General features: G+C 34.9%; 1 protein-coding gene across 14 annotated transcripts in view; it reads left to right on the top strand.

Annotated features, from left to right (window-relative positions):
• Positions 1-27882, top strand: part of MYCBP2 (MYC binding protein 2) — a 256390-nt gene that overhangs the window by 29031 nt on the left and 199477 nt on the right. For all 14 annotated transcript variants that reach the window (XM_016216450.2, XM_016216454.2, XM_016216451.2 and 11 more), the window contains exons 3-8: positions 7869-8084; positions 14983-15136; positions 19228-19424; positions 25475-25717; positions 25941-26012; positions 27384-27480. In XM_016216450.2, coding sequence (XP_016071936.2) covers positions 7869-8084; positions 14983-15136; positions 19228-19424; positions 25475-25717; positions 25941-26012; positions 27384-27480 — 979 coding nt within the window. The remainder of the gene's footprint in view (positions 1-7868; positions 8085-14982; positions 15137-19227; positions 19425-25474; positions 25718-25940; positions 26013-27383; positions 27481-27882) is intronic.

Genomic DNA, 27882 nt, shown 5'->3' on the forward strand with positions numbered 1-27882 from the left:
TTAAATAATTCATCAAATCTATGTCTTTGTCTCCAGCTTCTGCTTTCCTCTGGTGTGGCCTTATGGCCCGTGGCTGAGAACTAAGGCTGCTGGCAGCTCCAGCCTCATTTTCTTTGAGCATGAAACAGTTTCTTCTACTGGTTCTAGCAGAAAGTCTTGGATCTGATTTTTTGATTCACCTATATCATTTACTTTGGCCTTAGAGATGGGGTACTTTGGTTAGAGGTGAGCTTCCCGACGAGCAGGCCATGTCGAATGGGAGAGGGGTGGTTACCTTAAGTTTTTGAAAATGTTGCTGGGTGGGCAGATAAAATATTTTTACTCTATCACCTCGTACTACTCCGCTTTTGGTATAGAAGAGGAAGTGGAGAGCATTCTTAATATACTTACTATATATAAAAACCATTAACAAATATGTGCTCATTTAGATTTCCAACCTCTACCCTTTTTCCACTTTTTGGAGTTATGCACAGAGTCCTAGTATGGGAATCTTGAAGATCTTTTTAAGTTCTTTTAAGATTTCATTTGGTGATTTTCCTAAAGGTGGTAATATATGAGGTGGGAATGAGGTGGGAAATCAAAGGTCTTCCATCCCTTTCAATTCTGTCTCCAACTTTATGTCCGCAGTAATTCAGCTCTCTTGCCTAGGCCTCAGGTTTTACATCGGCTATCTGCTTTTTAGGAGCATCTTGTGGTAAGAATGGTATAAAAAATGCATTCTTTGATTCCTCATATATTAATTGCATCTAACTATGCATAGGCGTTATGCTAGATATTTGGGATAGAAAGATGAGTAAGAAACATTTCCTGCTCATGATAAGCATATAAGATAATAAAATTTTGTTAGTCTCCTTGCCTTCTATTACTGTTTTTGGACTATTTTTCATCCACCCTCTTTTTAAAAAGGTTATTTAAAAAATGCCAGTGGGCATTTTTATTTCTGTATTATTTAAAAACAAGCATTCCTTTTCAGCAACACAAAAAAGTCCATTTAGCTATACTACTATGTCTCCTTTCTTACTGTCACTGGCCCCTGTTTCTCCTCATCCATTAGCCACTTCTTTCATTTATTTATCTGGCTTAGTTGCCACAGTCTTTTTAGAATAACTTTTGCTTAATCTACGGTGTTAGTTCCCTATGGCTACTGTAACAAATTTGATGGCCCATATATGGCCCGCAAAATCATTTGGTCTGTCCCTGCCAAGGCCTCACCAAAGAGAAGCAGTTCTAGCCATCACATTGGGGATGAGTTAATTAAATATTTGACCAAATACAGCAGGCTAATTTTTAAGTTGATAATTTTGTATGACCCCCGAATGATGTTATAAATATCCAAATGGCCCTTGGCAGAGAAAAGATTCCCCACCCCTGGCTTAAAACAAAACAAATTATCTTATATTTCTGGAAATCAAGTTCAAAATGTATCTCACTGGGCTAAAATCAGGATGTCTGTAAGGCTGTATTCCTCTGGAGTCTCTAGGAGAGAATTCATTTTTTTGTCTTTTCCAGCTTCTAGAGACTGCCTGTATACCCTGAGTTGTGCCCCCTTCCATCTTCAAAGCCAGCAATGGTTGGTTGAGTCTTCTCATGCTGCATCACACTAACATTTTCACCTTCTCTGACTGTCCTGGCACCCTTTCTCATTTATAAGGACCCTTGTGATTAATTGGCCCCACTCAGATAATCGACAAAAATCTCTTCATCTCAAGATTTAATTTAATCATGTCTGCAGGGTCCCTTTTGCCACGTGAGGTAACATATTCACAGGTTCCAGGGATTAGGGGGAATATATTTTTGCAGGCCGTTATTCTACCTACCACATTTTCCTTTCCTCCACCTGTATTTGTTGCACTCATCTTACAAAACTCAATCCTATACGAATCCAGCTGTTTTCTCTTTCCCTGCAGGGGAGTATCATGTGCTGCTAAAGGAGTTTAAAAAGAGGTCATCGATTCCAGTACACATTCAAATGGACCTCCCATAGCCAGACTATCTTTTTATTTTTTCTGGTCAAATAGATCTCAGTTTCTCCTGTTACTCTTTCAAACCTTTGTCACTCTCCTCAAACTTCTGACACATCCTGCCTTCCAACAAATGACTTCACTTTCTTATAGGAGAAATCAAATCCATTACACAGCAAACTTCCTCAACATCCTATTACCAAATGTTTCTGTCTTAGGTCAGTATCCTTAATAGCAGGACCTGAGACAGGGATTTAAAGTGTGTGATATAGTGAGTTTTGAAAGATACAGTCAAGGTTCAGAAAATTTCCATCATTCCTAGGGGTTTCCTCATCCTCTGCTACATTCCATCTCTCCCCACAGCCCTGGCTCTAGGCAACCACAGATGTACCTTTTGTGGTTACAGATTAGTTTTCATTTTCTAAAATTTCATATAAATGTGATCACACAGTGTGTACTCTTTTGTACCTGGTATCTTGCCCTCAGCATAGTGATTCTGAGTTATATTCAGCCCCCCCCCCCCTTTTTTTTTTTTTGCTGATTAGTATCCTGTCGTATGGATATATCCTGAGTTGTTAATCCATTCATGCTTTGGACATTTCCCTGTTGTTTCCAGTTTATGACCATTGCAGATGAAGCTTCTGTGAACATTTATGTAGTAGTCTTTGTGTGGATATATGTTTTCAGGTTTTCTTTGAGGGGTGGTAAATACCTAGGAGTAGAATGATTAGGCAGTGTTGATGACTTACCAGAGGGCTCAGAAAACTCAAAAGCAATTTATACTAATCACTGAGATTTAGTACAAAAAAGGAACATAGTAGGCAGCAGGAAAAATAAATGTTTTTGAGTTATGGTATAGGGTTCCTAGGGAGTTATGGTATAGGGTTCCTAGTTCTTCCTTGGACATGCTTTCTCTCCAGTGGTGAACTACAGGGATGTATGTGGAATGTTTCTGCCCAGGAAAGCTTATTTGGGTCAGGATCCGAGACTTTTATGGGGGTCTGGTCATATATATAGACGTATCTTGCTCTGCAACCAGCTGTGGCCAGTGAAACTCAGGTGATATCACATAGTATATCACAGATTGAAACTCAGGTTCAATCTCATTTATATAAAGCATTCGCACAAGCCAGTAAGTATGGTCCATTTCTCCAGCTTTATATAACAGAATTATCAATAACTTACATAAAGAAAACTCTAAAGACCACATTCCCACGCGTTGACCAAGGATCAGTCATGGTTCCTTGGAAAAATACAAAGAATAAGTAATCATACCTGCAGTGTTAACTCTTTCCTCACAGGTAACATGGTAGATGAATGTTTAACTTTTAAAGAAACTGTGAAAACTGTTTTTCAAAGTGATTATTCCATTTTACTGTTTTATCAGTATTATATGAGAAAATCCAGTTACTTTATTTACATCTTTGTAAACACATGATATTATTAGCTTTTAAAATTTTAGTTATTCTAATAAGTATATAGGGGTATTAACTTGCGTTTCTCTGATGACTAATGATGTAAACATCTTTTCATGTGTCTTCAGCCATTTATATCTTTCTATTATGTAATGTCCAGATTTTGTCGCCCTTTTTTCTAATTGTTTGTCTTATTATTGAATTGTCAAAGTTCTTGATAAATTCTAGATATAAGTTCTTTGTCAGATGTCTGCATTGTAAATAACTTCTGTTCTGTGGCTTGGTTTTTTGTTTGTTTTTTATATTGCGTTAGAAGAGCAGAGGTTTTTAAGTTTTATGAATATAATTAATTGATTTTTTAAAAATATGATTCATGTATTTTGTGTCTCAAATCTTTACCCCAAGGTCACAGATTTTCTTCTATAGATTTTTATAGTTTTATTTATTTATTTTTAATCCTCACCTGAGAACATTTTTTCCATTGCTTTCAGAGAGAGTGGAAAGGAGAGAGAGAGAGGAGAGAGAAAGGAGAGAAATACATCGATGTCAGAGAGACAAATCGATTGGTTGCCTCTCACATGAGCCCCGACCCCAGGGCCGGGGATGGAGCCTGCAACCGAGGTATGTGCCCTTGGCCGGAATCAAACCCAGGACCCTTCAGTCCGAGGGCCAGTGTTCTAACCACTGGGCCAGTGCTCTCACCACTGAGCCAAGTCTGCTATGGCTTAGCTGTTATATTTAGGCCTATGATCCACTTCAAGATAAGGATTAATGTTAATTTTTTTACACCAGCATCATTTGTCAAAAAGATGTATCTCTTTCTATTGAATTGTCTTGTAATCTTTGTAAAATATCGGTTGACTGTATTGTTTGGGCCTGTTACTTGAATTTATTGTGTGTAATTGATCTTTATATCTATCTTTATACCAATACCATACTGTCTTCATTACAGTAGTTTTGAAATCAGGTTGTATGTCTTCCAACTTTATTCTTTTAAAATTTTTATTTATTTAATTTAAAAATATATATATCTTTATTGATTTTAGAGAGAGGAATGGAGAGGGAGAGAGAGATAGAAACATCAATGATGAGAGTCATTGATTGGCTGCCTCCTGCATGCCCCCTGCTAGAGATTGAGCTGGCATCCCAGGCATGTGCCCTGACTGGGAATCGAACCGCAACTTCCTGGATCATAAGTCAACATCTGAGCCACACCAGCTGGGCTAGTCTTTTTTTGGAAAAAATTGCTTTAGTAGGTTTAGGTACTTTATATTTCTCTATATATTTTAGAATCAGCTTGTAAATTTCCATTTAAAAATAAAACTGAAATTTTTATTGGGATTGCATTGAATCTATAGATTTGGGGAATAAAGCCCATTTTAATAATATTGAATCTTCTATCAGTGAACATGTTTTATCTATTTCTTTAAGTGTCCTTTAATTTCTTTCAGCAGCATTTTTTTGTTTTTCAGTGGATAAAGTTTGCATATAATTTTGCTAAATTTAACTTTAATTATTTTATGTTTTTGATATCATTGTAAATGTTATTATTTAAAAATTGTTTTATTAAATATTGAGATGACTGCAGTATGAATGCAATAGTAAGAAATAATACAGAGAGATCCTATATACCCTTCACCCATTTTCTCTCATTGGTAAGATACTGCATAGTAAACACAGTATATCACATAGTGTGTCACATAGTATGTCACAACCAGGAAATCCACCTTGATCCAACCTACTGATCTTATTCAGATTTCACCAGTTGTACTTTACATGTATTCATGTGTGTATGTGTGTGTGTGTGTGTGTGTGTGTGTGTTTAGTTCTATGCCGTTTTATCATGTGTGGTTCTGTGTGACCACTACTACAGTCAATATGTAGAACAGTTCCATCACAAGGATCCTTCATGCTGTTCATATAGCCATAGATATCTTCTACCCCACCTTCTCCCTCAACCACAAATCTGTTCTCCATCTCTATAATATTGTCATGGAATTGTGCAATATGTAACCTTTTGAGATTGGCTTTTTCCCGTACAGCGTAATTCCCTTGAGATTCATCCAAATTGGTGCATATATCAATAGTTTGTACCTTTTTTTTGCAGAGTAAACATTCCATGATATGGATATACCAGTTTGTTTAACCAGTTCACCCATTATAGAACATCTGAATTGTTTCCAGTTTTTGTTTATTTTGAATAAAGCTGCTATGAATATTCATGTGTTGGTTTTTTCCTGAACATAAGTTTTCATTTCTCTGGTATAAATGTTCAAGAGTGCAATTGCTGGATTGTACTATAAGCTCATGTTTAATTTTGTAAGAAACTGCCATACTTTTTTCCAGAGTGGCTGCATTATTTTACATTTCTGTCAGCATTGTATGAGAGATCTAGTTTCTCCACATTCTCACCAGCATTTGGTGTCACTATTTTTTATTCTAGCCATTCTGAGAGGTATGTGTGTGTGCGTATAAATATTTCATTTTGTTTTAATTTACATTTCCTAATGGCACATGATGTTGAACCTTTTTTCATGTGCTTATTTGCCTTTTATCTTCTTCAGTGACATGTCTGTTAATGTCTTTTGCCCAATTTAACTGGATTACTTGTTTGTTTTTTATTGTTGAATTTTGAAAGTTTTTTGTGTATTCTAGATATATCGTTTGTCAGGTATGTGGTTTGCACATATTTCCTCTCAGTCTGTAACTTTATTTTTAATCTTCACCCAAGGCTATGCTTATTGATTTTAGAAAGAGAGAGGGAGGGAGGGAGTGGGGGGAGAGAGAGAGGGAAACACATTGATGTGAGAGAGAACATTGATTGGTTGCCTTCCATATGTGCCCTGACTGGGATTGAACCCACAACCTAGGTATGTACCCTGACCGGGAATCAAACCTACAACCTTTCAGTATACGGGACGATGCTCCAACTGACTGAGCCACACTGGCCAGAACTCCCAGTCTGTAACTTTAATGCTGTTTTAAAATTGCGTTTTCAATTGTCCACTCCTAATATAGAGATGTATTACTCATTTTTATGTGTAGAGGTGGTATCCTGTGATTTTGCTAAATCTGCACCTTGTGTCTAGTAGCTTTTTTGCATACCTTCTGCAAATAAAGGATTTGTTTTCTAGAAGATTCTTTCTAACTATACCTTTTATTTCTTTTTCTTGGTTTATTGCACTGGCATATCTAGTACAATGTTGAATCAGATTGCTTAGAATAGTTTTCTTTGCCCTGTTTGCAGTCTTAGTTTGCAAGCATTGTCTTTTACTATGTTAGCTGTGGTATTTCAGAGATACCCTTTATCAAGTTTTGGAAATTATTTTCCTAATTTACTTAGACTTTTTATCATGAGTGGGATTTGATTTGTGTCAGATGCTTTTTCTACCTTTATTTACAGTATCTTATGTTTTTTCTCTTATTTTTGTTGGTATGGGGAATTACACTGCTTTCCCAATGTTGAGACAACCTTGTTTTGGGGTTAATTATGATGTGTTATCTTTTTACATATTGTTGGATTTGGATTGCTAATATTTGCTTCCTTCATAATATCTCTAGAGAACATATCCACATATTATATGTCAGTTAACTTTAGTATATTTTTTATTTAATAAAGAGTATTTCATTTTTTCCCAATTATTTAAGGAAGGAAGGGTAGAATTTTTTGAGATCAAGTGTTTTTGGTACTTAAGGTGTCATTTTATTTATCTTGCTTACTTCCCGGACACACTTTAATTATTGGAACTTGCATTTGTATAATATATTAAACTAGCTCTCTGTATATTTATAATGTGAATATTGATATAAAAGAGTGGTTGTGGTTTGATGAATAAAATGCTGGGACAAGACATAAATTGATTATTTAGTTTTAATAATTAAATTACTAAGCATGTGATTTTTAGTATTTTTCAAGACTGATAGCTAAGAAAGAGCTTTAGGAAAGCATATGTTCATAATCTGCAATTTTCTTAGCATTACCATTATTTGAATGAGAATGAAATTAGAAGAATTAACTAAAATTAAGGCTTTTTTTTTTTAGCCCTAATATCTGTTTAAATTCCTATATCTACTTTTAAAAGAAATGAAAATGTAATTCAACATTTGTGGTTAGTCATTGAGACTCTATAGTACATTTGGTGTCCCTTAGAAAATCCCCAAATTAATATCCTTTGAGACTGTAGTAGTTAAGCTATGTTAGCTCAGTTCCCATCATGAACTAAAAGGATATTTCTGTTAAGTTCTTTGCTTGCCCCTTTCTAGCCCTTGTCAAGTTAGTTATTGCTGTGTTACTCAGAAAGTAGTGAAGTATAGTGGAAAGGGCACTGTAAGTTTAGTCAGTAGACTTAAGATTGTCCTGCTCTGCCAATTATGTGATTTCTGCAAGTCATCTAGCATGTCTAATTCTAATCTTTTTATTTATTTATTTAAAATGAGAATTGATGATGATGGAAAGGAATATGAAAATGAAATATTATATCTTGCATTTCAGTCTGAAAACTTGGAGAATACAGTAATCATACCAGATATCAAACTACATAGCAATCCTTCTGCGTTTAATATTTATTGCAATGTACGCCATTGCGTTCTGGAATGGCAGAAAAAGGAAACGTCATTGGCAGCAGCATCTAAGAACTCTGTGCAGAGTGGAGAATCAGATAGTGATGAAGAGGAGGAATCCAAAGAGCCCCCTATCAAGCTTCCAAAGGTAAGTCACTAAGTTTCACTTACATGCATAACCTGTGGGTGTTTGGCCTATAACACTTATATTTGCATTGCTAAAATATCTTGCTTTTTAATAAGATTGTGCACTAAAAATAACATGGCTTAGGGGTAGGGGCAGACCTGGAAAACTGTGCAACTTTATAACTAGAGTGCTAACAAAGTCAATAATTGGTAACTCAGTGGGCAGTACTTGGGAAGCCCAAGCAGAGAGATCAGTGGGTTGGGGTCTGTAATAGAGGCTATTAGAAATGTACAAAAGCAATACAGTGGAAATGGTGCTTTGAAGGCATGGAGTCATTGCTGCTCGAAGTGGAGCTCTGAGCCTATGGGCTGCCATTAAGGTAGGCCCAAGAGGAAGTGCAAGCTACCACAAAAACCAAGAGCCATGGAAAGCTGGGGATGCTCCTCTCTGGGGAGGGAGCTCTTGTACAGGCATACATTTTTATTTTTCTCAAAATAGAACTAGACAGGCTTCTGGCTATGCAGAAGCTGAGCTGAGAGCTTTTGCCTTTTTTGCCTAAGGTTATAGATGTACTCTTGCTATTCTGGCTCCCCTTGCCTAGAAAAAATTACATATGAACCAATAAAACTTCCACATTGTTCTGGTATCACTCCTTTATTTACCAGAGGCATATAAGCTAATTGATGTTCTAGAAACATGTACTATAGTAGAACAAACTGTTCTTAAAGTGCTCTGTTCTGTTGAAGTATTTGTATATTTCAAGACTATAATGTTATTACATATACATATATAATATACATTTTTCCTTTTTCCTTTTATATATATTATTTTAACATTTTCTTTTCTGTATAGTAAGTGTAGTTAGTATTTCTAACAAAAGAATGGGTAAAAATGTAGACATTTTAAAAATGTACCTTTGTTATAGATGATATATTCATATTGCTTTTTTCTAAATAATAGACATTTTAAAATGATTTTTTCATAAATGATTCGTGTATATTGCCTTTTTACTAAACTAATACCTTAAAACTATGCCTTGAAAACGTCTTTACATGTATACACAACATATCATGTAAATATTTTTTTGTTACTTGGAAATAGCAGCTAAGATACAACCTATGTTCCTGATCTGGTTTCTTGCACACATTTCATGGTGGATATTCCTAAGGGTACCACTGTCCTTAATCATTACTATCAAGCTCTTCCACCTTATTCTCAGCAGATTACTTGCTTCCTATTTCATAGGGTAGTAGAGGTTTTGTGACTTTCCTCATTCAGCCTCTTAGCCACCCATCTTCAGATGCCCTTATCTCTTCCTCTTGGCACCCTTCTCTTCCTATTAATCCCTTTCTCTCCAGTGTCCTTCATTGTACCTCCTCTACAAACTTCTATCTTCAACTTTAAACAAACTGGCTTATCTTTTCCATGTGAGTCTTTCCAGTTAGAGATCCTGGTCTCTAATTCTTACTCTTTATACTTAATTAGGGGAGGTTGAGGAGAAATATATTGTTAAGTTAGGATATGAGGCTGAGGACTTATGTAGTATACTTTTGATAAGAATTCTATTCTGAGTTTGGGTAATTCACACTGTACTGTAATCACCCAGCTTAAGCTTAGCATTGGGAAGCAAAATAAAAAGCCAGAGAAATCCTTCACACAGGTCTGCAGATTTTGAACAGTTAGCTGTAGTTTAAATGAAAAGATACTGCACAGTTGAAAACTAGACTGGTTTTAATGAGTGTTAAAGAAATAATGTATCAGGCACTCTTAAGACATTTTTTAGCATGATTGACTGTGTCAAAAGATGCAGAGTCAAAAGGGGATCTTTCAAAGAAAATCAGATAGTCCAAATATTAATACATATGGAGTTTTCCTTCAAGTAAAAAGGGTAGGCTGATTAAGAGCATGGGTGGCAGAGTCAGACTGCCTGGGTTCAAACACTCACCACTAAACATACTAGCTGTGTAAATCTGGGAAAGGTATTCAACCTCTGTGTGCCTCAGTTTTGACATCTATGAAAAGGGGGTGATATCTACTCATAGGGTTGTAGTGAGGATTTAGTGATTTATCAAGTGTCAAATGCATGCCTGCTCAATAAATAATAGCTGTAGTTATAAATATCAGATTAGGTGCAAAGAAGAAAATGTGTAGGTGCAAATAAGTTGGATTACTTTTCAAGGAACTCTTCATTTTATTAAGAAATATTTTATATCTAATGAAATGAAGCTTTTTGTATGCCCCAACACTGCCACTACACTAATTCTAACCCCCATTAACACTTACTAGACTACTGCAATACTGCCTAACTGGTCCCCCTGTTCTAATCTCATCACTCTCTCGTGGATTTGTCTTACTGGCAGCCAAGTATCTTTACTAAAAAATACAAATCCAATCAAACTCTTTTGTTCAAAATCTTCAATAATTCCAATTTACAAGACAAAAATCTGAAAATGGTTGCATGATTTATAAAGCCTTTCATGGACCATGCTCCTGCTTTCTGCCTTTTGCCCTATTCAGCCACTCCACTCTAGCCAAAACAGACCGCCGGTACGTCTCTAATGATGCTCTCTCTTCTACCTGACTGCACCTTCAGTCGGTGTTGCATCCTTACTCCCCTTTGTGTTCCACTATACCTACCATGCCCCTATCAATCCTAAAGGCACTGAACATGCCTGCTGTCCCTACTAGATAAAACTTTCTTAGGGTAGGGACAGTATCTCATTATTTTGTATAATAATATAATATAATACAATATTTGCTATAAACTCAAAAAAGAATTTACTGAATTAAGTAAATAAGTGAGTCTATGTCAGTCTACCTCTTTTAACAAAATATATGGCATGACTATCCTCAAATATGACTGGATAGAAGTGTGACTCCTAAATATTACTATTAAAAATTATGTAGCTATAAAATTTGAAACTCTTTAGAGGATCTGGAAATTAGGTAATTAAAGACAGTTTGAGGTGCGTAGTAAAAAGTATTTTGGGTCAAAAAACCGAGTGTAGAAACATTTAGGTGGGGATAAATAAAAGTCCTTTTTAAAGTGTTAATGATTAATGACCCACAAAAAACAAAAAGCCAAAAAACCTGACAAGCAAGATCTACATAACAGTCAAATTCAATTTAACTTTTAAAATTCAAAAAGGGAAAAAAATCGTGTCAAAAGGATACTTCAACGACGGATAAAAACTGTCTCAATTATGTGACAGAAAAAAAGAGAGAAAGAAACCTCAGGTGAGTCAGGTGAGGAGAAGGAAAGCAACAGCCTCACATACAGGGGAGCAGGAGAGGAACAACAAAGACCGAGGGAACTGGCATGAAAGAGCAGCATCTGGAACAGAGGCACAGAACTGGTCAGATGAAAAGGAAAATGGCCAACATTTCTTGCCTACCTTCAAATTCCATCCACTTCAAACCCTAAAGACCTCATCATCTCTTCTTCTGTGTCAGTCCTTTATGTCATGCAAATGGATGCCAGAAATACCACCTGTTTCACTCCCCACCCATGCCCTAACCCCTAGCATTCTGACTGCCTCTCCTTTCCCCGCCCTAGATTTTTATTTTTTGTTATTTGTAAATGTTGTCTGCCAAATATTTACTTTATAATTTTTTTTGAACAGTATACTTCACCGTATAGTAGTATGTAAATCTATTTTTGTTTTCCTCTTGAGCTTTTTAAAATGTATTTTGGAAGTATTAGAACTGATTCTAGGACTTGTAATAGAATAGGATACAAGCTCTAATGGCAAAGAGCTGATTACTAAATCTAAATGTGATGTGATTAAAGTCTTATGTTCACACTTGTTAGTGAAATAATAAAATCACCTTTGGAAATATATGATTTGAGGAGAGCAAAATAAAACCTTGAAAGACTCATTAGATCATTTTTCTTTGGCCAAGTATTGTTTTTATCTCACTTTTCCCAGCAGTGACATTGGACTGGCTGTATCAGGGAGTTTTTTGGATTTTGTGTTCTTTCAGGTATAATAGAGAGCCCTCAGGATTTACTTATTTGAAAGCAACAGTAAAGGTAAAATTCAGAAAATTTACAAAAGACAGTTTTCTGAAGTGGAAAACCATGTTCTTTGGTAGTTATGGTTTATTATTGAAAGTATTAAAGCTTATTGTGCTATCTAATTATCATAATGAACTATTTAAAAGTTACATTTATTAATTTATTTTGCTAATTATAAAGGCAGTACTTATTCATTGTACATAATTTGGAAAATGCAGAACATTATGAATTAAAAGTTAGAAATTATTTCCAAAATCCTATTAACCCAAAAATACCCACTATAAACATTTTTATATACACACATTAAAAATACATGTCTGCACAAATGAAATCATACGTATTTGAAGTACTATATAGTTTTCTCCTTACACTCTTTCTTCCTCGTAATGAGGGGGCAGGAAGTATATAGTGTATCCTCAGTGACTATAAGACATGCTTCAAAGTGTAAAGTGCAATTTCAAAGTTCATACGTATGATAAAATACTCTCAGCCAAACCTCAGGGAAGAAAGCTTATTTCACAACATGTTTTGTTCCTCTGCTCAGTAATTTGAAGCTAAATGTGATTGGAAAACTTGAGGTTGAGTTTTATTTTGTTGCATGTTGAATACATACTACTATTCTGGAAATGAGTTTTCCCCCTTATTAAAAAAAATCTAGAGTAAAGTAAGATACAGATGATTAGTGAGAATCCACAGTGGTTAAATTAGACAGATGGGTAATTCTCTGTCAGGATCATTATGACCAACATTTTATGGGTATGTATCACCAAAACCAGCTGGTGCTCTGTTTCTAGGCACCTTCCTGAGTTGCCTATTGTCATACATTTGTTATTACACCTTAAACTCACCAGAGAGAACTCAGGAACATGTTCAGTAAGTAGCCTTAATGTTTGGGCAAGGTTCAATGTTTTATTGCTATAGAAATGTTACTTTCATAAACAAACCCTAGCCAAGATTGTAGTCTGTATAGAACTTTCTTTGAATAATGAAAAGTCAGGATTGGTAGTTGTAGAGCAAGTAATCTTAAAGACTGATACGATGTAGTAGTCTCCCATCCGCCTGAGAATAGAGCCCCATGTTGTCTACTTATGAGCTGTTTGACCAGATTTGTTTCCTGCAAGTATATAAGCAGATGGAAAATTTGGACAACATGTTTTTATTTTCTAGTCTATTCCAGGAAAAGAAACTATATCAAATGGAAAATTTTCATTGCTTAGTGCATTTTAATCAATTAAAACTCTATACAAGCATTTTTGTAATCTTAGCTATAATCAAGTCTGTTAGGATTTTAAATAACTTCTCTAAAGATTGCCCTATGAGTTATTTTGGCTTCATAGTAATATTTGTATTTTTCAAAAGCCTTGCAAATGATAATCAGAATTGCAACTGACTTGCCTGCAAGATTTGACCCTTTCTGGAAAATATATTTCTGAGTTGCAGTGCTTTTCAATGCACAACTGAGAGAATAATTAAACAAATATTTATCATGTGCCAGGCACTAGGTTAGTAATGGGAGATATTAAACTTGTTAAGACATGCTCCTTGTCCATAAGGAGACCATTTTAGTTGGGAAAGTGAGAACAAAAATAGTTATACTATAACATAATAAATGCTATAACAGAGATCTGGACTGGGTAAGAATTATATACAAGGCTTATTTACCTGTTACATTATAAACTCTTAGAGGACAGTCTCTAGTATGATACATCTTTATAGCTCCTATAGTAAGTTGTACAAAATATTTGCTTAAGAAATATTTATGTAATATGTATGAGTTAATGCATACATCTCAGTAGAGAGAATACTGTTACACTGTTATATCTAATAGTATTAATGCTTTGATGAATTTATACTAATTATTCTTAATTTAATTTTTTATTTTCTCCAAATAATTTAACACCTGAAAATATCATACATCTGGCATTGACTGAGAAGTGGAATTTCATTATCTACTGTTATAGCAATCCTCTGAAGCTATCTCCTTATACCAGTTCATCACATTTCTCTTTATTTTTTTTTAATATATTTTTTATTGATTTCAGAGAGAGGAAGGGAGAGAGAGAGAGAGAGAAACATCAATGATGAGAGTCATTGATTAACTGCCTCCTGCATGCCGCTGCTGGGGATTGAGCCTGCAACCCAGGCATGTGCCCTGACTGGGAATCGAACCTCGATCTCCTGTGTCATAGGTCGATGCTCAACCCCTGAGCCACACCGGCTGGGCTCTCTCTGTTTCTTTAGTTACTGACTTATTTATCTTTGGCTAGATACTGAGTCAAATTTTTGTTGGTCCTGATGAGGAATGATAAAATAAAGTAAGAGTAGTAGTGATATTTTGGCTAGGCAGTTTAAAGTTCTTTTCATGGTAAATCCTAAAAGAAGAACGGCCGCTGCCTATAAATAATAAGATGACGATTGTGCCATTATAGGAAAGACTAAGATGAAAAGCTCCTACTTGAATCTTTTCACCTTGTGTGCTTTGTTGACTTTTTTTTCTGGCTGTAAGTAGCAATTAACATAACTTCTAATAAAAGAATGCTGATTTTTGCTTGAGTACAGCCAGATGAACTTTGTAAATTAATAGTTTATTTTCTCTGTGTGAATGCAATCTCTAGTACTTAGTTTACTGTTACAGACAATTTTCATGATACTTTATTATGATTTCATTATGCTAAAATTACTTTTTAAACAGTGATACTGTTTTTAACCATCCATATAACTGGATTGTTTTTAAATCTAAATCTTGAAGTTAAACATATTGGGTCTTCCCTTTTTTAAAAAAATATATTTCTTTTTGTTTCTGCTTTTTAAATATTGCAACATTAATCATTTGCTTTGGAAGTAAGCTACACCAATTAAACTGCCTGGTTATAAGGTATAATTTTTTTTCATCTTAAATAGATCATTGAGGTTGGACTTTGTGAAGTTTTTGAATTGATCAAGGAGACACGATTTTCTCATCCATCTCTGTGCCTCAGGAGTCTCCAAGCCCTGCTTAACGTGCTTCAAGGTCAGCAGCCAGAAGGCCTCCAGTCAGAGCCACCCGAGGTCCTAGGTAAGAGCTCAGGTCATTGAAACCTTTAATGTAAATAGCTTCTCATGAAGCACATACAGCAACCTGTAATGCAGTCTTTGTTTAATTATGGTACTAAAACAGAAGAGATACAAATGTTAAGGTATTTTGCTATGTTTTATCAGAGTTATGGTTCAAGAGTTACAGTTCATGCACAGACGTATTTTGATTATTCCGATTATAATAGCAAAACATAAATATTTGGTACCTAGAAATAATCCTCAAGCCTTATAGTCACTATTAACTTAAATTCTTCTTATTCAACTTTTGGCCAAAATATCTAATAATAACTTTCTCTAACTTTATATGTTGCTCTGGACAGTTAAAAAGGTAGGAAAAAGGGACAAATGCTACCAACCCAAACAGCACAGTATGTTTCCAACAAAGGGCTTTTTTTGTATTCATAATAGATAAAAGTCTAGTTTTGTTATAAAGCTTCTGAATTAGTAGCAACTTCCATTAAGTAAAAATCTTTGCTTTTTGTAAAGTGTATTAGAATTTTATGAATATCGGCCTTTCATGCTCTTGACTTAGGAGCTCTTAAGAAATAGAAATAGAGATGGAGACCTAATTTTGAAATTGGTAATTGCTTTTCTCTGATGCTAACTGTGGGCTTTCGAAGAATCTGGGTTTTTCTAAATCTCAGGCATCAGCATGTATCAGTCGCATGGGCCCTACCTGTGGAGTTTGTGGCTCACTGGATTTGGGGTGGGACCCACGAATTTGCATTTAGAATAGTTGTTGGGTGGTGCAGATGCTCTTTGTCTGGGGACCACACTGCGGTCGGGACTAGAGTTTGACCCTTCTCCACTCGGCTGTTGGGATTTCATTAGGTCCATGTGTGAGGACGTAATGACAGGAGCCTACTTCCATGTCAGATTGTTCTTTTTTGGTCATATGTGGCGATTGGTTTTTGTGTTTGATTTTTGTTGTGTTGTTTTAGTGGGGGAAGAGAGCGCTGGCCATGACAACAGCTGAGGATTTTTAAAAACACCCCCCCAACCCTCTCCACCCTGTATCATTAAATGCCACTACCCAATAAAAGCTGTCATCCTTGTTGGCTGTTGTCACGATAGCACAAGTATTACTGTTGTCATGCACTAATGCACTACTTGGCTTCATGGCATTTTACTGAATTTTTTTATTTGATTAATTAATTTTACCTAAGAATATTTTACTAGTTATTCTTAGCTATGAAATATTAAAAATATCCACTAAAGCCTATATATCCTATTTCTTACTTTGAACAACATGTTAATCATTTTTCTCCGAGATCTTTTACCATCCTGTTGTCTTCTGTCAGTTGTTACATACTTCCTTCTGTATCCAGCCTCTACCTAAATATTCCCTTTCCTTTATTCTTTTAAAAATAGATCATCTTTGTAATACTGGGTTTTGAAATTATAATGTGAGCTTTAGCTTAATCATCTTCTACCTATCAAAACTTTCACCTGATTAATTTGTTTGCCTTTACTTTCTTAAATTTCAAATGTTACTATACTGTCTTTGTTTTCTCTCCTATCTTTTTTTTTTAATGATTCAATACTTGTATTATTTATCTTTCCACATATTATTTCAGGATTCATTTAAAAGAAAAAGACATTTTTGGTATTGAATTAAATTTACAACTTAATTTTAGCATTGACTTTTAATGATGCTTTATCTATTGAGGAAATATTTTTATTTGTTTCATTATATCCTGTGTTTTAAAACATTACATTGCTAGATTTGATTTGCTAGTGTCTCCTCTCCTTTCAGTGCTTATTTCTAATTACTACTTTGACTTATTTTTCTTTTGAAGGACTTACCACTTCATATATTTTATTTTGTTTAATTATCTCAAAGATGTAAGTAATGTTCTTTAAAACTAATTTTCTATTGAAATCTGTCTCTGCTTTTTTCTTTTGATCTAATATCATAATCATATTAGTTATACTTTTTTCCATTTTGGTATATTTCATGTTACTCATGAAATGTATGTATATATGTATCACTCTTACTATTGGAACAGCTTGATGATTATTATATACCAGCTTTCTCTTTTGCAAATGGATTTTGGCTTACAAATTGTCTTGTTCAATTTAAGGTTACAATATATGTTCTCAAGTGGTCCCTTAAATGTAATAGCACCTCCTATGTTCTGTGCTAAGAGCATATCATTCAAGGGTAAGCAATCCAGACATTGTTATTGTTATTATGGGACTTAGCATCAGACAGTTGGACACATGTATGATTTCAAATGTGTATAAATAGTATGGGGGAAAGTAGAGGGAATTTGGAGAGTCTATAATAGGCTTCCCTAAAGATGTGGCATTTGAGATTTGAAGGATGAGTAGGAAGCAATTACTGTTTCTAGGCAGAATGGACAGCATGTGGTAAGGCTCTGAGACAGGAGGGAAAATGACTAAAAAAAGAGGGGGCTTTGCCATAGGTGAGGAAGGAGGCAGGAACTAGATCATGTGGAGTTTTTTAGGACATGTTAAAGGAGTCTGGCTATTGTTCTAGGAGGAATGGAAAGTTACCCTCTATCTCCTTATGCTTTAGAACGTTATTTTATAGCACTTACACTGTTTTGTTTTTCACTTCAGTCCAACATTTTGATGACAGAGACATTCTTTGTCTTGTTTGCCAGTGCACTATGCCAGCTTGAATAGTTCCTGATGTATTGGAAGAATTCAGCAAATATTTGCTGAATAATTAAAAGATTAAAGGGCCGAGGATAATAATGGAAGGAAGGAAGGACAAAGGACAGAGAGAAGGAAAAATGAAAGGATGGAGGAAAGGAAGGATAGTTGGAGGGAAAGGCAGAGGGAAGGTTAATGGAAAAGAGGAAAGGCAAGTGAAGAAAGGGAGGGAGACTAGAAAGAAGGAAGAAGAGCAAGGAGGAACTAACAAAGGAGAGATTGGATACAAAGTAGAAAACCAGATTTTTGGTTTGAAAATTTTCTGTGGCTATAAGGAGGCAAAAGTGAATGGCAGGAGCTAAAATTTATGAACATTTTTTAGTAGTCCAGTTAAGAGATGGTGATAGCATGGATTGGGCAGACAGTAATGAGATAAAGTGGAGGCAAAATCAACGGGACTTAATTAGGGACTAGGTATGGATGGTGAGGAATAGAGGAAGCCTAGATTGCTGTGAGTTAGCAGAGAACACACACGACACAGATGGCCTTGTAATTTCCAGAGAATTGTGATACATCAGTTCTCTTTCTCTTGTTGTTCTTCCCTCCGCATTCCCTCCCCCTCTTCACCTTTCTCAGTTTCTCTCTCTCTCTCTCTGACTCTTGAGTGTTCACTCGTTAAGGACTTTCCAACTCCCCTTTCGTTCTACAGAAGAGATACTCAGAAGTCTGTTGATTAACTCTTGGGCAGAGTTGTGCAGGGAGTTTTGTGTGGAGACTTCTGATGGCCATAGAACATTCATGCGTTATTTTTCCATCTTTGCCACTAAATGACTTTATGATTTAGGGAGAATCTTTTACCTTCTCTGTGCTTCAATATCATTACTAATCAAAGGAGGAGGATATCTGTTTGATTGACTTGGAGGTTTTTCTAGGGTATAAAACGAATTACATACTACCTCTGGTATGAGTGTGAACTGCTGTGTTAGCAATAAAGGTAATTTTGTATTAGAATAAATTACAGCATATGTTTTATGTATTCTGTTGTTTTGCAAATAAATACATAATTTTCTGGACACTTAACATTGTAAGAAGCTCATATTCTTCCCAGTTTAAAGGTAAAATAAGTGCAGTGAGTAGCCTATTACTTGACAGGATATTTCAGGCATATGTGAATGCCTCAAGGCAACTTTCTTTTAAATGACCTTGGATACATTCTGTGTCTTCATTTTCAAAAATTGGGACTTCAATTAAATGTTTTCTAAGGTCCTCTTTATATAAATAATCTAAATTTTGGGGGGAAAGGGTAACTAGAAAGGAACTAATGCAAAATAAGTATTCAAGCTGCCTTAAATTTTTTTCAAATAATGAGACAGAGTAAAAATAAATAAATATACTCATATAGTGTTCTGTCTGTTGAATGAATATAATTAAATTCTATTTTATCCACAGAGTCTCTCTTCCAGCTCCTTTTGGAAATCACTGTTCGAAGTACTGGAATGAATGACAGCACAGGACAGTCTCTGACAGCACTTTCCTGTGCTTGCCTCTTTAGTCTGGTGGCTTCTTGGGGAGAAACAGGAAGGACACTTCAGGCCATCTCTGCTATCCTCACCAACAATGGCAGCCATGCTTGCCAAACTATTCAGGTATTACATATTTATAGCTGCTTAGAAAGCTAAAAGATACTGAATTCATCTCAATTTCTGTCAGTAGGAATTCCCTGATTTTTCTCAGTCTATATAGTTGCTTGATATTTCCAAAGTTGATACATAAATAATGTATTGTATTTAAGCTAAGCTACGGGTGTATTTAACTCTGTAGCATTAAAGTTAATAAAATGAAATTTGGCAAAAACTCAGATCTTGAGCTTAGTTTTGCGTCAGCACCATAGCCTCATCTTTCTCTGTAGCATCTTGCTGTCCATCCTTTCCTACCTCCCCTCTTGCCCTGAATTTTCAAGAATGGAATTTCTTCATAGTTTCCAAACATCTTTTCTCTGTTGAAAGAAAAAGATACGGTGTTATTCTACTATATTTTTGATTGGTTGATTGTAGTTTTTCATGAATTGATTTGTTTCTGAGCTACTTCAGCTTTGCATATTACATTTTAAGCTTTTAATATTTGGGGAATAAACTCTTCGTCAGTGTTAGTGGTGGGAAGTATCATCCTTCTTATATGTGTACTTGGTTGAATTCTTTTGGACTGTTTTGGAAATTGAATAAGAAGCTACAACTTTAAATCTTTGTTTTGTGCTTTTCTCTGGCCCCTTGGACAACCTCCAGAAGAGATGGAAGGGCTACCTCAGTCCTGTTGTTAGAATCCTAAAGATAGCAAAAGGAGTATAATGGGTCAATTTATGGGACTTCCTCAGCGATATTGAACTCTCCTTCTCAAACAAGAGCAGTGCCTTTACTTTAGTTTTCTATTCTTACTCCATTTTTTCTTTCTGCCCTGCCTCAAATCCTCTTTTCCATCTTTATGACCCTTAATTATTTTGAATTTCCTCTAAGCAGTGGTTTTCAGAATATGTCCTGTTGCTGTGCTTTAAGGGTTTGGTGAATTTTTTATTTAAATGTATGCTGAAAATATACAAATGCTTCTTAAATTTTAATAAAATAACAAACATTTGGATATCATATACCAAATTTGAAAAGTATAGTGACCATAGACACATGAGCTTATTAGGTATCCATATGATTTTTTTGTGTGTTTGTTTTTTTGGTGTAGACTTATCCCAGAGGATATGAGGTGAGATTTAAATGATGAATTAAAATGAATCACTCTAGAGGGAGGAAGTGTTAGTGTTGGGGATATGAGAGAGAATTTTCTTGGTATCCATGTGCTAAGGCATGGAGGTAAGAATAAGAATGGAATGGTGAAGGCTGAAAAAAGTTTAGTATAGTTGTAGTATAGAAGATTAGGTTGAAGAGGTTCCCAGAAAATAAAAAAGGGGGCGGGGGAGATATGGGTAACATAAAATAAAATTAGAGGATCCATCCGGGAAACCTAATATCTAAAAGGTGTTCAAGCAGAGAGGAGGAAATTACCTAAGAAATTTTACAAGGAAAATTCCTTCATCCCAAAGATACACATTTTCATATTGACAAAAAAATATACTGAGTGCCCAATACAATGAATGAAAAAAGCTCACACCAAGGTATAACTTTAGAAAATCTGAATAGTGGTAATAAAGAGATGATCAAGCTTCCAGAGAGCAAAGACAGGTTATGTATGGAAAAGATCAGGCAGAATGGCATTGGACTTCTCAAAAGCAACACTGGCATAGAAAATAACAGAATAGTGCCTTTGAAGTCCTGAGGGGAAATGATGTTCATCATACCTCGCTTAATCATCAGTCATGTTGGGGGAAAGATAATGATGCTTTCCAACATGCAAGGTATGGAACAATTTTAACTTTCATGCTTGCCCCTGTTCTTAGTCTAGACTGGAGCAGGGCTTTTGAGGGGTATTATCAAGGGGAAAAAAATAGAAATGATGTTTGACTTTATTGAGAGGAGTATGGGGAACACTTAAAGATAGTTATAGAGAAAACTTAGCATTTGCAAAAATGGGACAGTTGTTGACTTGACAAAAAAAAAAAGAAAAATTATGCAATGAAAGAAATATATGTTTTATAATTTGGCTTAGTTCTGAACCATGATCACACGGTCACAATATAGTGACCTCTGTATACTGGTTTAACCAGAAATTACTATATAACTCAATTTTGAGGATTTGGAAGGGAGGAAGGGCATCATCTTTCATAGTAATGACACTAATAGAAAGTCTCTGAAACAAAAATAAAATAAAAATAGAAGTTTTGGTATATTGTATGGGAATGTGGATATCAATTCTAGATAAAACAGCTATAACTTTAATGTAACTGCTTCTAGGGAGAGAACTTGTATTCAACCATATATATAAAAGTTATGTATTTTGGCTGAGTCAGAGGCCTTGGAACCGGAAGGGGAAGAGAATATACCTGAGAAAAATGAGTCAGTTATCACTGTACCCTCTAGAACAGTGCTGTTCAATAGAAATATAATGTAACCTACATATGTAATTAAAATTTTTTACTAGCTACATTAAAAAGGTGATAAGAGACAATGAAGTTAATTTTAATGCATTTTACTCAACTCAACATATCAAAAAGAAAAATTTCAACATGTAATCAGTATAAAATTAATATTAAGATTCTATATTTTTGTTTTTATACAAAGCCTTCCAATTCAATGTGTATTTTGCATTTAAAGAACATCTCAAGTCACACTAACCACATTTCAAAATCTCAGTAACCACATGTGGCTGGTGGCTACCATAGTGGACAGCATAGATGTGGAACTACGGCTGAGTGCAGTGCCCTGGGGTCTGGCTCTGCACTTGGATGTGTGCCAGTTGCTCTTGGGTGGTGAAAGAGAGACAAAAGATGAGGAACACAAGACAGTTCCATTTTTAATTTTTTTGAGGAAACTCCATAGTGTTTTCCCCAGTGGCTGCGCCAGTCTGCATTCCCACCAACAGTACACAAGTTCCCTTTTCTCCACAGCCTCACCAGCACTTGTCTGTTGATTGATGGTAGCCATTCTGATAGGCATGAGGTGATATCTCGTGGTTTTAACTTGTATCTCTCTGATGATTAGTACTAGACATTGAGCATCTTTTCATATGTCTGTTGGCTAATATATGACACGTAGACACAGATAATAGTGTGGTAATTACCAGAGGGAACGAGGGTTGGGGAGAGGTGGAAGTGGGCAAAGGGGCAATAAATGGGGACAGAAAGAGACTTGACTTTGGGTGGTGAGCCCATGATGTAGTATGTAGATGACGTTTTATTGAGTTGTACACTGGAAACCTATATGGTTTTGTTAACCAATAAATTTAAAAAAAAATGAGGAACACGAAGTTTCCTCTGGTGTCAGTGTTGGTCCCATGCTGGTGACTATTGAGAATTCATTTACAAAGCCGGATATTTAGCAAGTCTTTGATAAATATTGGTTAAATGAATGCTGAGTGAATGCACAATTACGTTTTCATATCATGAAAAATTGTTGGTGGTAATGGATATTAGGCATAATGTAGAATCAAGTTAAAGAAATCACTGGAAATTTAATTTTATCTGTAGAAGCAGCACTGTTTCTCTTGTGCTTAATTTTGTGTTTAATTATCATGAAGCATATGAATGATTATTCATATTATACAAAAGCTATTTGGCTTGTGGATATTCTAATACAAAAAATAAATTTATTTCTATCCAGTATTTATACTTTTAGCTAATCTAGTGTGTTTTTGTCCACAAAACTTAATAAGCAGTACTGGTTACCAGGTGTTTTGGAGAAAGATGTATATTCAGGGTTTTTGGTAAAAAATGCAGGTTAATATTATTTGGACTTGACATTTTTATTTTGGCCGGTTTGTGATTGCTTTTCATAGATGATCTTCTAGTTTGTACTTTTTGCGACATGCCAAATGTGATCATTTTGAATAATTTATTTTCTCTTATTTATTAAAATATGATTGACATATTTTACAATATACAATATAATATACAATATTATATTAGTTTCAGGTGTACAGCATAGGAATTTGACATTTGTATCCCTTAGAAAATGATCACAGTAAGTCTAGTAATTTTCTGTCACCATATATAGTTATTACAATATTACCAACTATATTCCCTATTCTGTAGATTACATTCCCTTGGCTTATTTATTTTATAACTGAAATTTGTGCCTCTCATCCCCTTTGTCTATTTGACTTATCTCCCACACTCCCCTTACCTCTGGCAACTATCAAATTTGTTCTGCACATGAGTCTGTTTCTGTTTTGTTTTGTGTGTGAGATGCCATATGTAAATGAAATCATGTATTTATTTTTCTGTCTGACATTTCACTTAGCATGATACCCTCTAGCTTCATTCATGTTGTTGCAAGTGACAAGATTCCATTCTTTTTTTATGGCTAATATTTCATTGTGTATTTGTACTACATCTTCTCTATCCATTCATCTGTTGATGAGCATTGAGGTTGGTTCCATATCTTGGCTATTGAAAATAATGCTGCAGTGAACATTGGGCGCTTCTGTCATTTCAAATTAGTGTTCTCAGTTCCTTTGGATAAGTACCCAGAGTGTGACCGTTGGATTGTATACTAGTTCTCTTTTTAAACTTTTGAGGAACACCTCTATACTGCTTCCCATAGTGGCTGTACCAATTTACTTTCTCACCAACAGTGCACAAGGGTTTCCTTTTCTCCACATCTTTGCCAACACTTGTTAATTGTCTTTATGATGATAGCCATTCCCACAGGTGTGAGGTGATACCTCATTGTGGTTTTAATTTGCATTTCCCTGACGATTAGTGATATTAAGCATCTTTTCGTGTATTTGTTGGTCATCTGCATATCATATCATATATATATTATTGATTTCAGAGGGAGGAAAGGAGAAAGGAGAGGGAGATAGAAATATCAATGATGAGAGAGAGTCATTGAATGGCTGCCTCCTACACGCCCCCTACTGAGGATTGAGCCCAAAACCTGGGCATGTGCCCTAACTGGGAATCGAACCATTACCTACTTCATAGGTTGACGCTCAACCACTGAACCACAGTGGCCAGCCTGCATATCTTCTTTGGTAAAATATCTATTTAGGTTCCTCTGTCCATTTTTTATCTGATTTTTCTTTTTCTTTTTTTCTGTTTGATTGTATGGGTTCTTTATATATTTTGGATATCAGATATAGCATTTGCAAATATCTTCTCCCATTCACTAGGCTGCCTTTTCATTTTGTTGATGGCTTTCTTCGCTATGCAAAGCTTTTCATTTCCATATAGTCCTATTTGTTTATTTTTGCTTTTGTTGCCCTTGCCATAGGAGACAGATCAAAAAAAATATTGCTAAGATTGATGTCAGAGAGTTTGCTGCCTGTTTTTTGGGTTTTTTTTTTGAGGAGTTTGATGGTTTCAGGTCATATATTTTAATCTTTAATCCATTTTGAGTTTATTTTTATATATGGTATAAGAAAGTGGTCCAGTCTTGTGCTTTTGCATGTATTTGTCCAGTTTTGCCAGCAACACTTATTGAAGACTTTTTTTCCCCACATTGTATACTCCTGCTTCCTTTGTCATAGATTTATTGACCATATAAGCATGGGTTTATTTCTGGGCTCTCTGTTCTGTTCCATTAATCTATGTATCTGTTTTTGTGTCAGCATCATACTGTTTTGATTACTGTAGCTTTATAGTATAGTTTTAAATGAAGAAATATGACACCGGTAGCCTTGTTCTTCTTTCTCAAGATTGCTTTGGTTATTTGGGGGTCTTTTGTGGCTCCATATACATTTTAGGACTATTTGTTCTAGTTCTGTGAAAAATGCCATTGGTATTTTGATAGGTGTTTCATTGAACCTGCAGACTACTTTGGATAGTATGGACATTTTAACAATATTAATTCTTCTAATCCTTGGGCACAGTATATTTTTCCATTTGTTTCTTTCATCAGTGTCTTATCATTTTCAGATTACAAGCCTTTTACATCCTTGGTTAAATTTATTTCTAAGTATTTTATTCTGTTGATGCAATTGTAACTATTTTCTTATAAATGATGATGTATGATTAAAGTATCTTTATTTTGTCTGTTTTATGTTTGTGACATTTAACAATGCCTTTTTGTGTGTTTTTTCCTTCTCTTTTGAATAGGTGCCAACAATACTAAATTCACTACAGAGAAGTGTACAGGCAGTGTTGGTGGGAAAAATTCAAATTCAGGACTGGTTTAGCAATGGCATTAAGAAAGCAGCTTTAATGCACAGGTGGCCATTAAAAGAAATATCTGTTGATGAAGATGATCAGTGTCTACTTCAGAATGATGGATTTTTTCTCTATCTGTTATGCAAGGATGGATTATACAAAATAGGCTCTGGATACAGTGGAACAGTTAGGGTAATGTGATTTCTTACAGTTCTTAATCATAGCAGAAGTTATATCCACACTGATTTGTGTTCTGTTAGTTTCTAGCTTCATTTTCAGAGTATCATCTAATTTTGATACTATTGTATTTCTTTGAAAATAATAATGGAAATAAATGCATTAAATGTCATTCATCTATTTTTTATTGGTTATTAATGATGAAACTGTTGGTAGACTAACTTTTGTTATTTTGCAGGGTCATATATATAATTCTACATCTCGCATCAGAAACAGAAAAGAAAAAAAGTCTTGGCTAGGGTATGCTCAGGTAGGAGAAATCCACAATAAAACAAACTTTTCTTTCTCATTTTTTAAAAATGTGGTTTGTACTTGTTTAACCAACAAATAATATCACTTCTATTTAAACAGATATTACATATTTTTAATATGTCTATAACGATGGCATAGTATAGTGTAAAGAACATTGGCTTACAGTTCATTAGATGATTACTTTTAGTTTTGGCCCTGCTTCTTACTAGCTGTATGACTTTGGACAACTCAGTAAATTTATTTGATTCTCTGTGACTTAGCTGTGAAATAGGAATAAAAATGTCTTATTTTGGACTACTGGTTTAATTGAGCCTCTAGATAAGAATCAAAGACAACCTTTATCATTACCAAATCTGCATTGGGAATGTAGCTGTGACCCGAGGCCAAATTAGAACTTCTTTCACTAAACTCGTTTATTCTACATCTAGACCAGTACCTTGCAGGGAGCAGTGTGGCCTTTCCAGTAGATAGCTACTTGCATGGAGGATCATGCAAAGGCTCACCAAAGAGAGAAAAAGCTGGGCCCAAATGGGTGTCCACAGTCAGATACAACAGATACATCACTCCTCCTTCTATGGAGAGAAGGAAATAAATGATGCACAGAGGTGCCAAAAGTGTCGATTTCTATACTATGCCTATCTGAGGTGCAGCCAAGTTCCCCTGTGGAAGATACAGAACAAAGATGTCCCTTGCCCAGCTCACAGTTTGTGGTCAGCATCAACTAGTAATAGATACTTGAAAGCATTTTGAAACTTAAAGGAATTACTATTGTTATATAAAAAATAATCCTATATCAACTATTGGGGGAGTTTGAAATTAAAATTTTAAATGTCAGTTTCTCAGTAATTTCTTAAAACTTAACCTGGTTTAAAATGTCTCATCGAATTTTTATTTGCCACTGCTATATTTTACATAAGAAATAGTGTGATGGAAAAATAATTATGACAAAAATATGTTCAGTGGCATATCACTTTATCTAAAACTACTACTGTGTTTTAAAATATTAACCTAAATGTTTCAGTTATTTTTCCTTAAAATATTTGTTAAAGTAACAGTGGTCATTCACATCATCTGTTTAGCAAGTGATACAATGTTTCTGAACAAACTGTGCTGTCCTGTGCAGTGTGTCTAATATATGTATCTGAGAATATAACAGGTTAAGTGATACCCAATGGTGTACAGTTTCCTCTCATTAAAGTTTACCCATGTTCTTATATTTTTAATCTTTAATCTATTTTAGACATCAATAATGATGTATTATTGTACTTCAAAAAACTATAATACAGAACTGTATGGCTACTTTTTTCTGCTAAGTTGGTACGGAAAAAAAATTAACACATAATATAGCAGATTTTTTTGTTGTTATCAGGGTTATTTATTGTATAGAGATCTGAATAACCACAGCATGACAGCCATAAGAATAAGCCCTGAAACACTGGAACAAGATGGTACTGTCATGTTACCAGGTATGTTAGTGAACGCCTCATTTGTTTTCTTCACAGTTGATTTTAAGAAATGTGCATGTTAGGCCATTTAGACATATAAAGAATGATTAGCAAGGAATAGTGCTTGCTTACAAATAGGTTAAAAAAATCTTGACATGCAAAATATTTTAAAATAAAGTTAATGCATCTGAGGAAAACATCAGGGATATAGTATAAAGTGTTTTCATATTTGATTTTAAATTCTTGCCCATCTTCAGCCTGATCCCCCACTCTTACCAAGACTGTTTCAGCTGCTGAATTAGTGGGGTGATGTTACTTTTTTGCTCTTAATAAAACTACAACTCTGGCTCTCATATAGCCTGGAATAAAGAACTTTCTGTTTATCTTTACTTTAACAACAGTGCACTTTGGGTTTTCTATTTT

Source organism: Miniopterus natalensis, chromosome 2, assembly GCF_054644295.1.
Source record: "Miniopterus natalensis isolate mMinNat1 chromosome 2, mMinNat1.hap1, whole genome shotgun sequence".
Lineage (NCBI taxonomy): Eukaryota > Metazoa > Chordata > Mammalia > Chiroptera > Miniopteridae > Miniopterus > Miniopterus natalensis.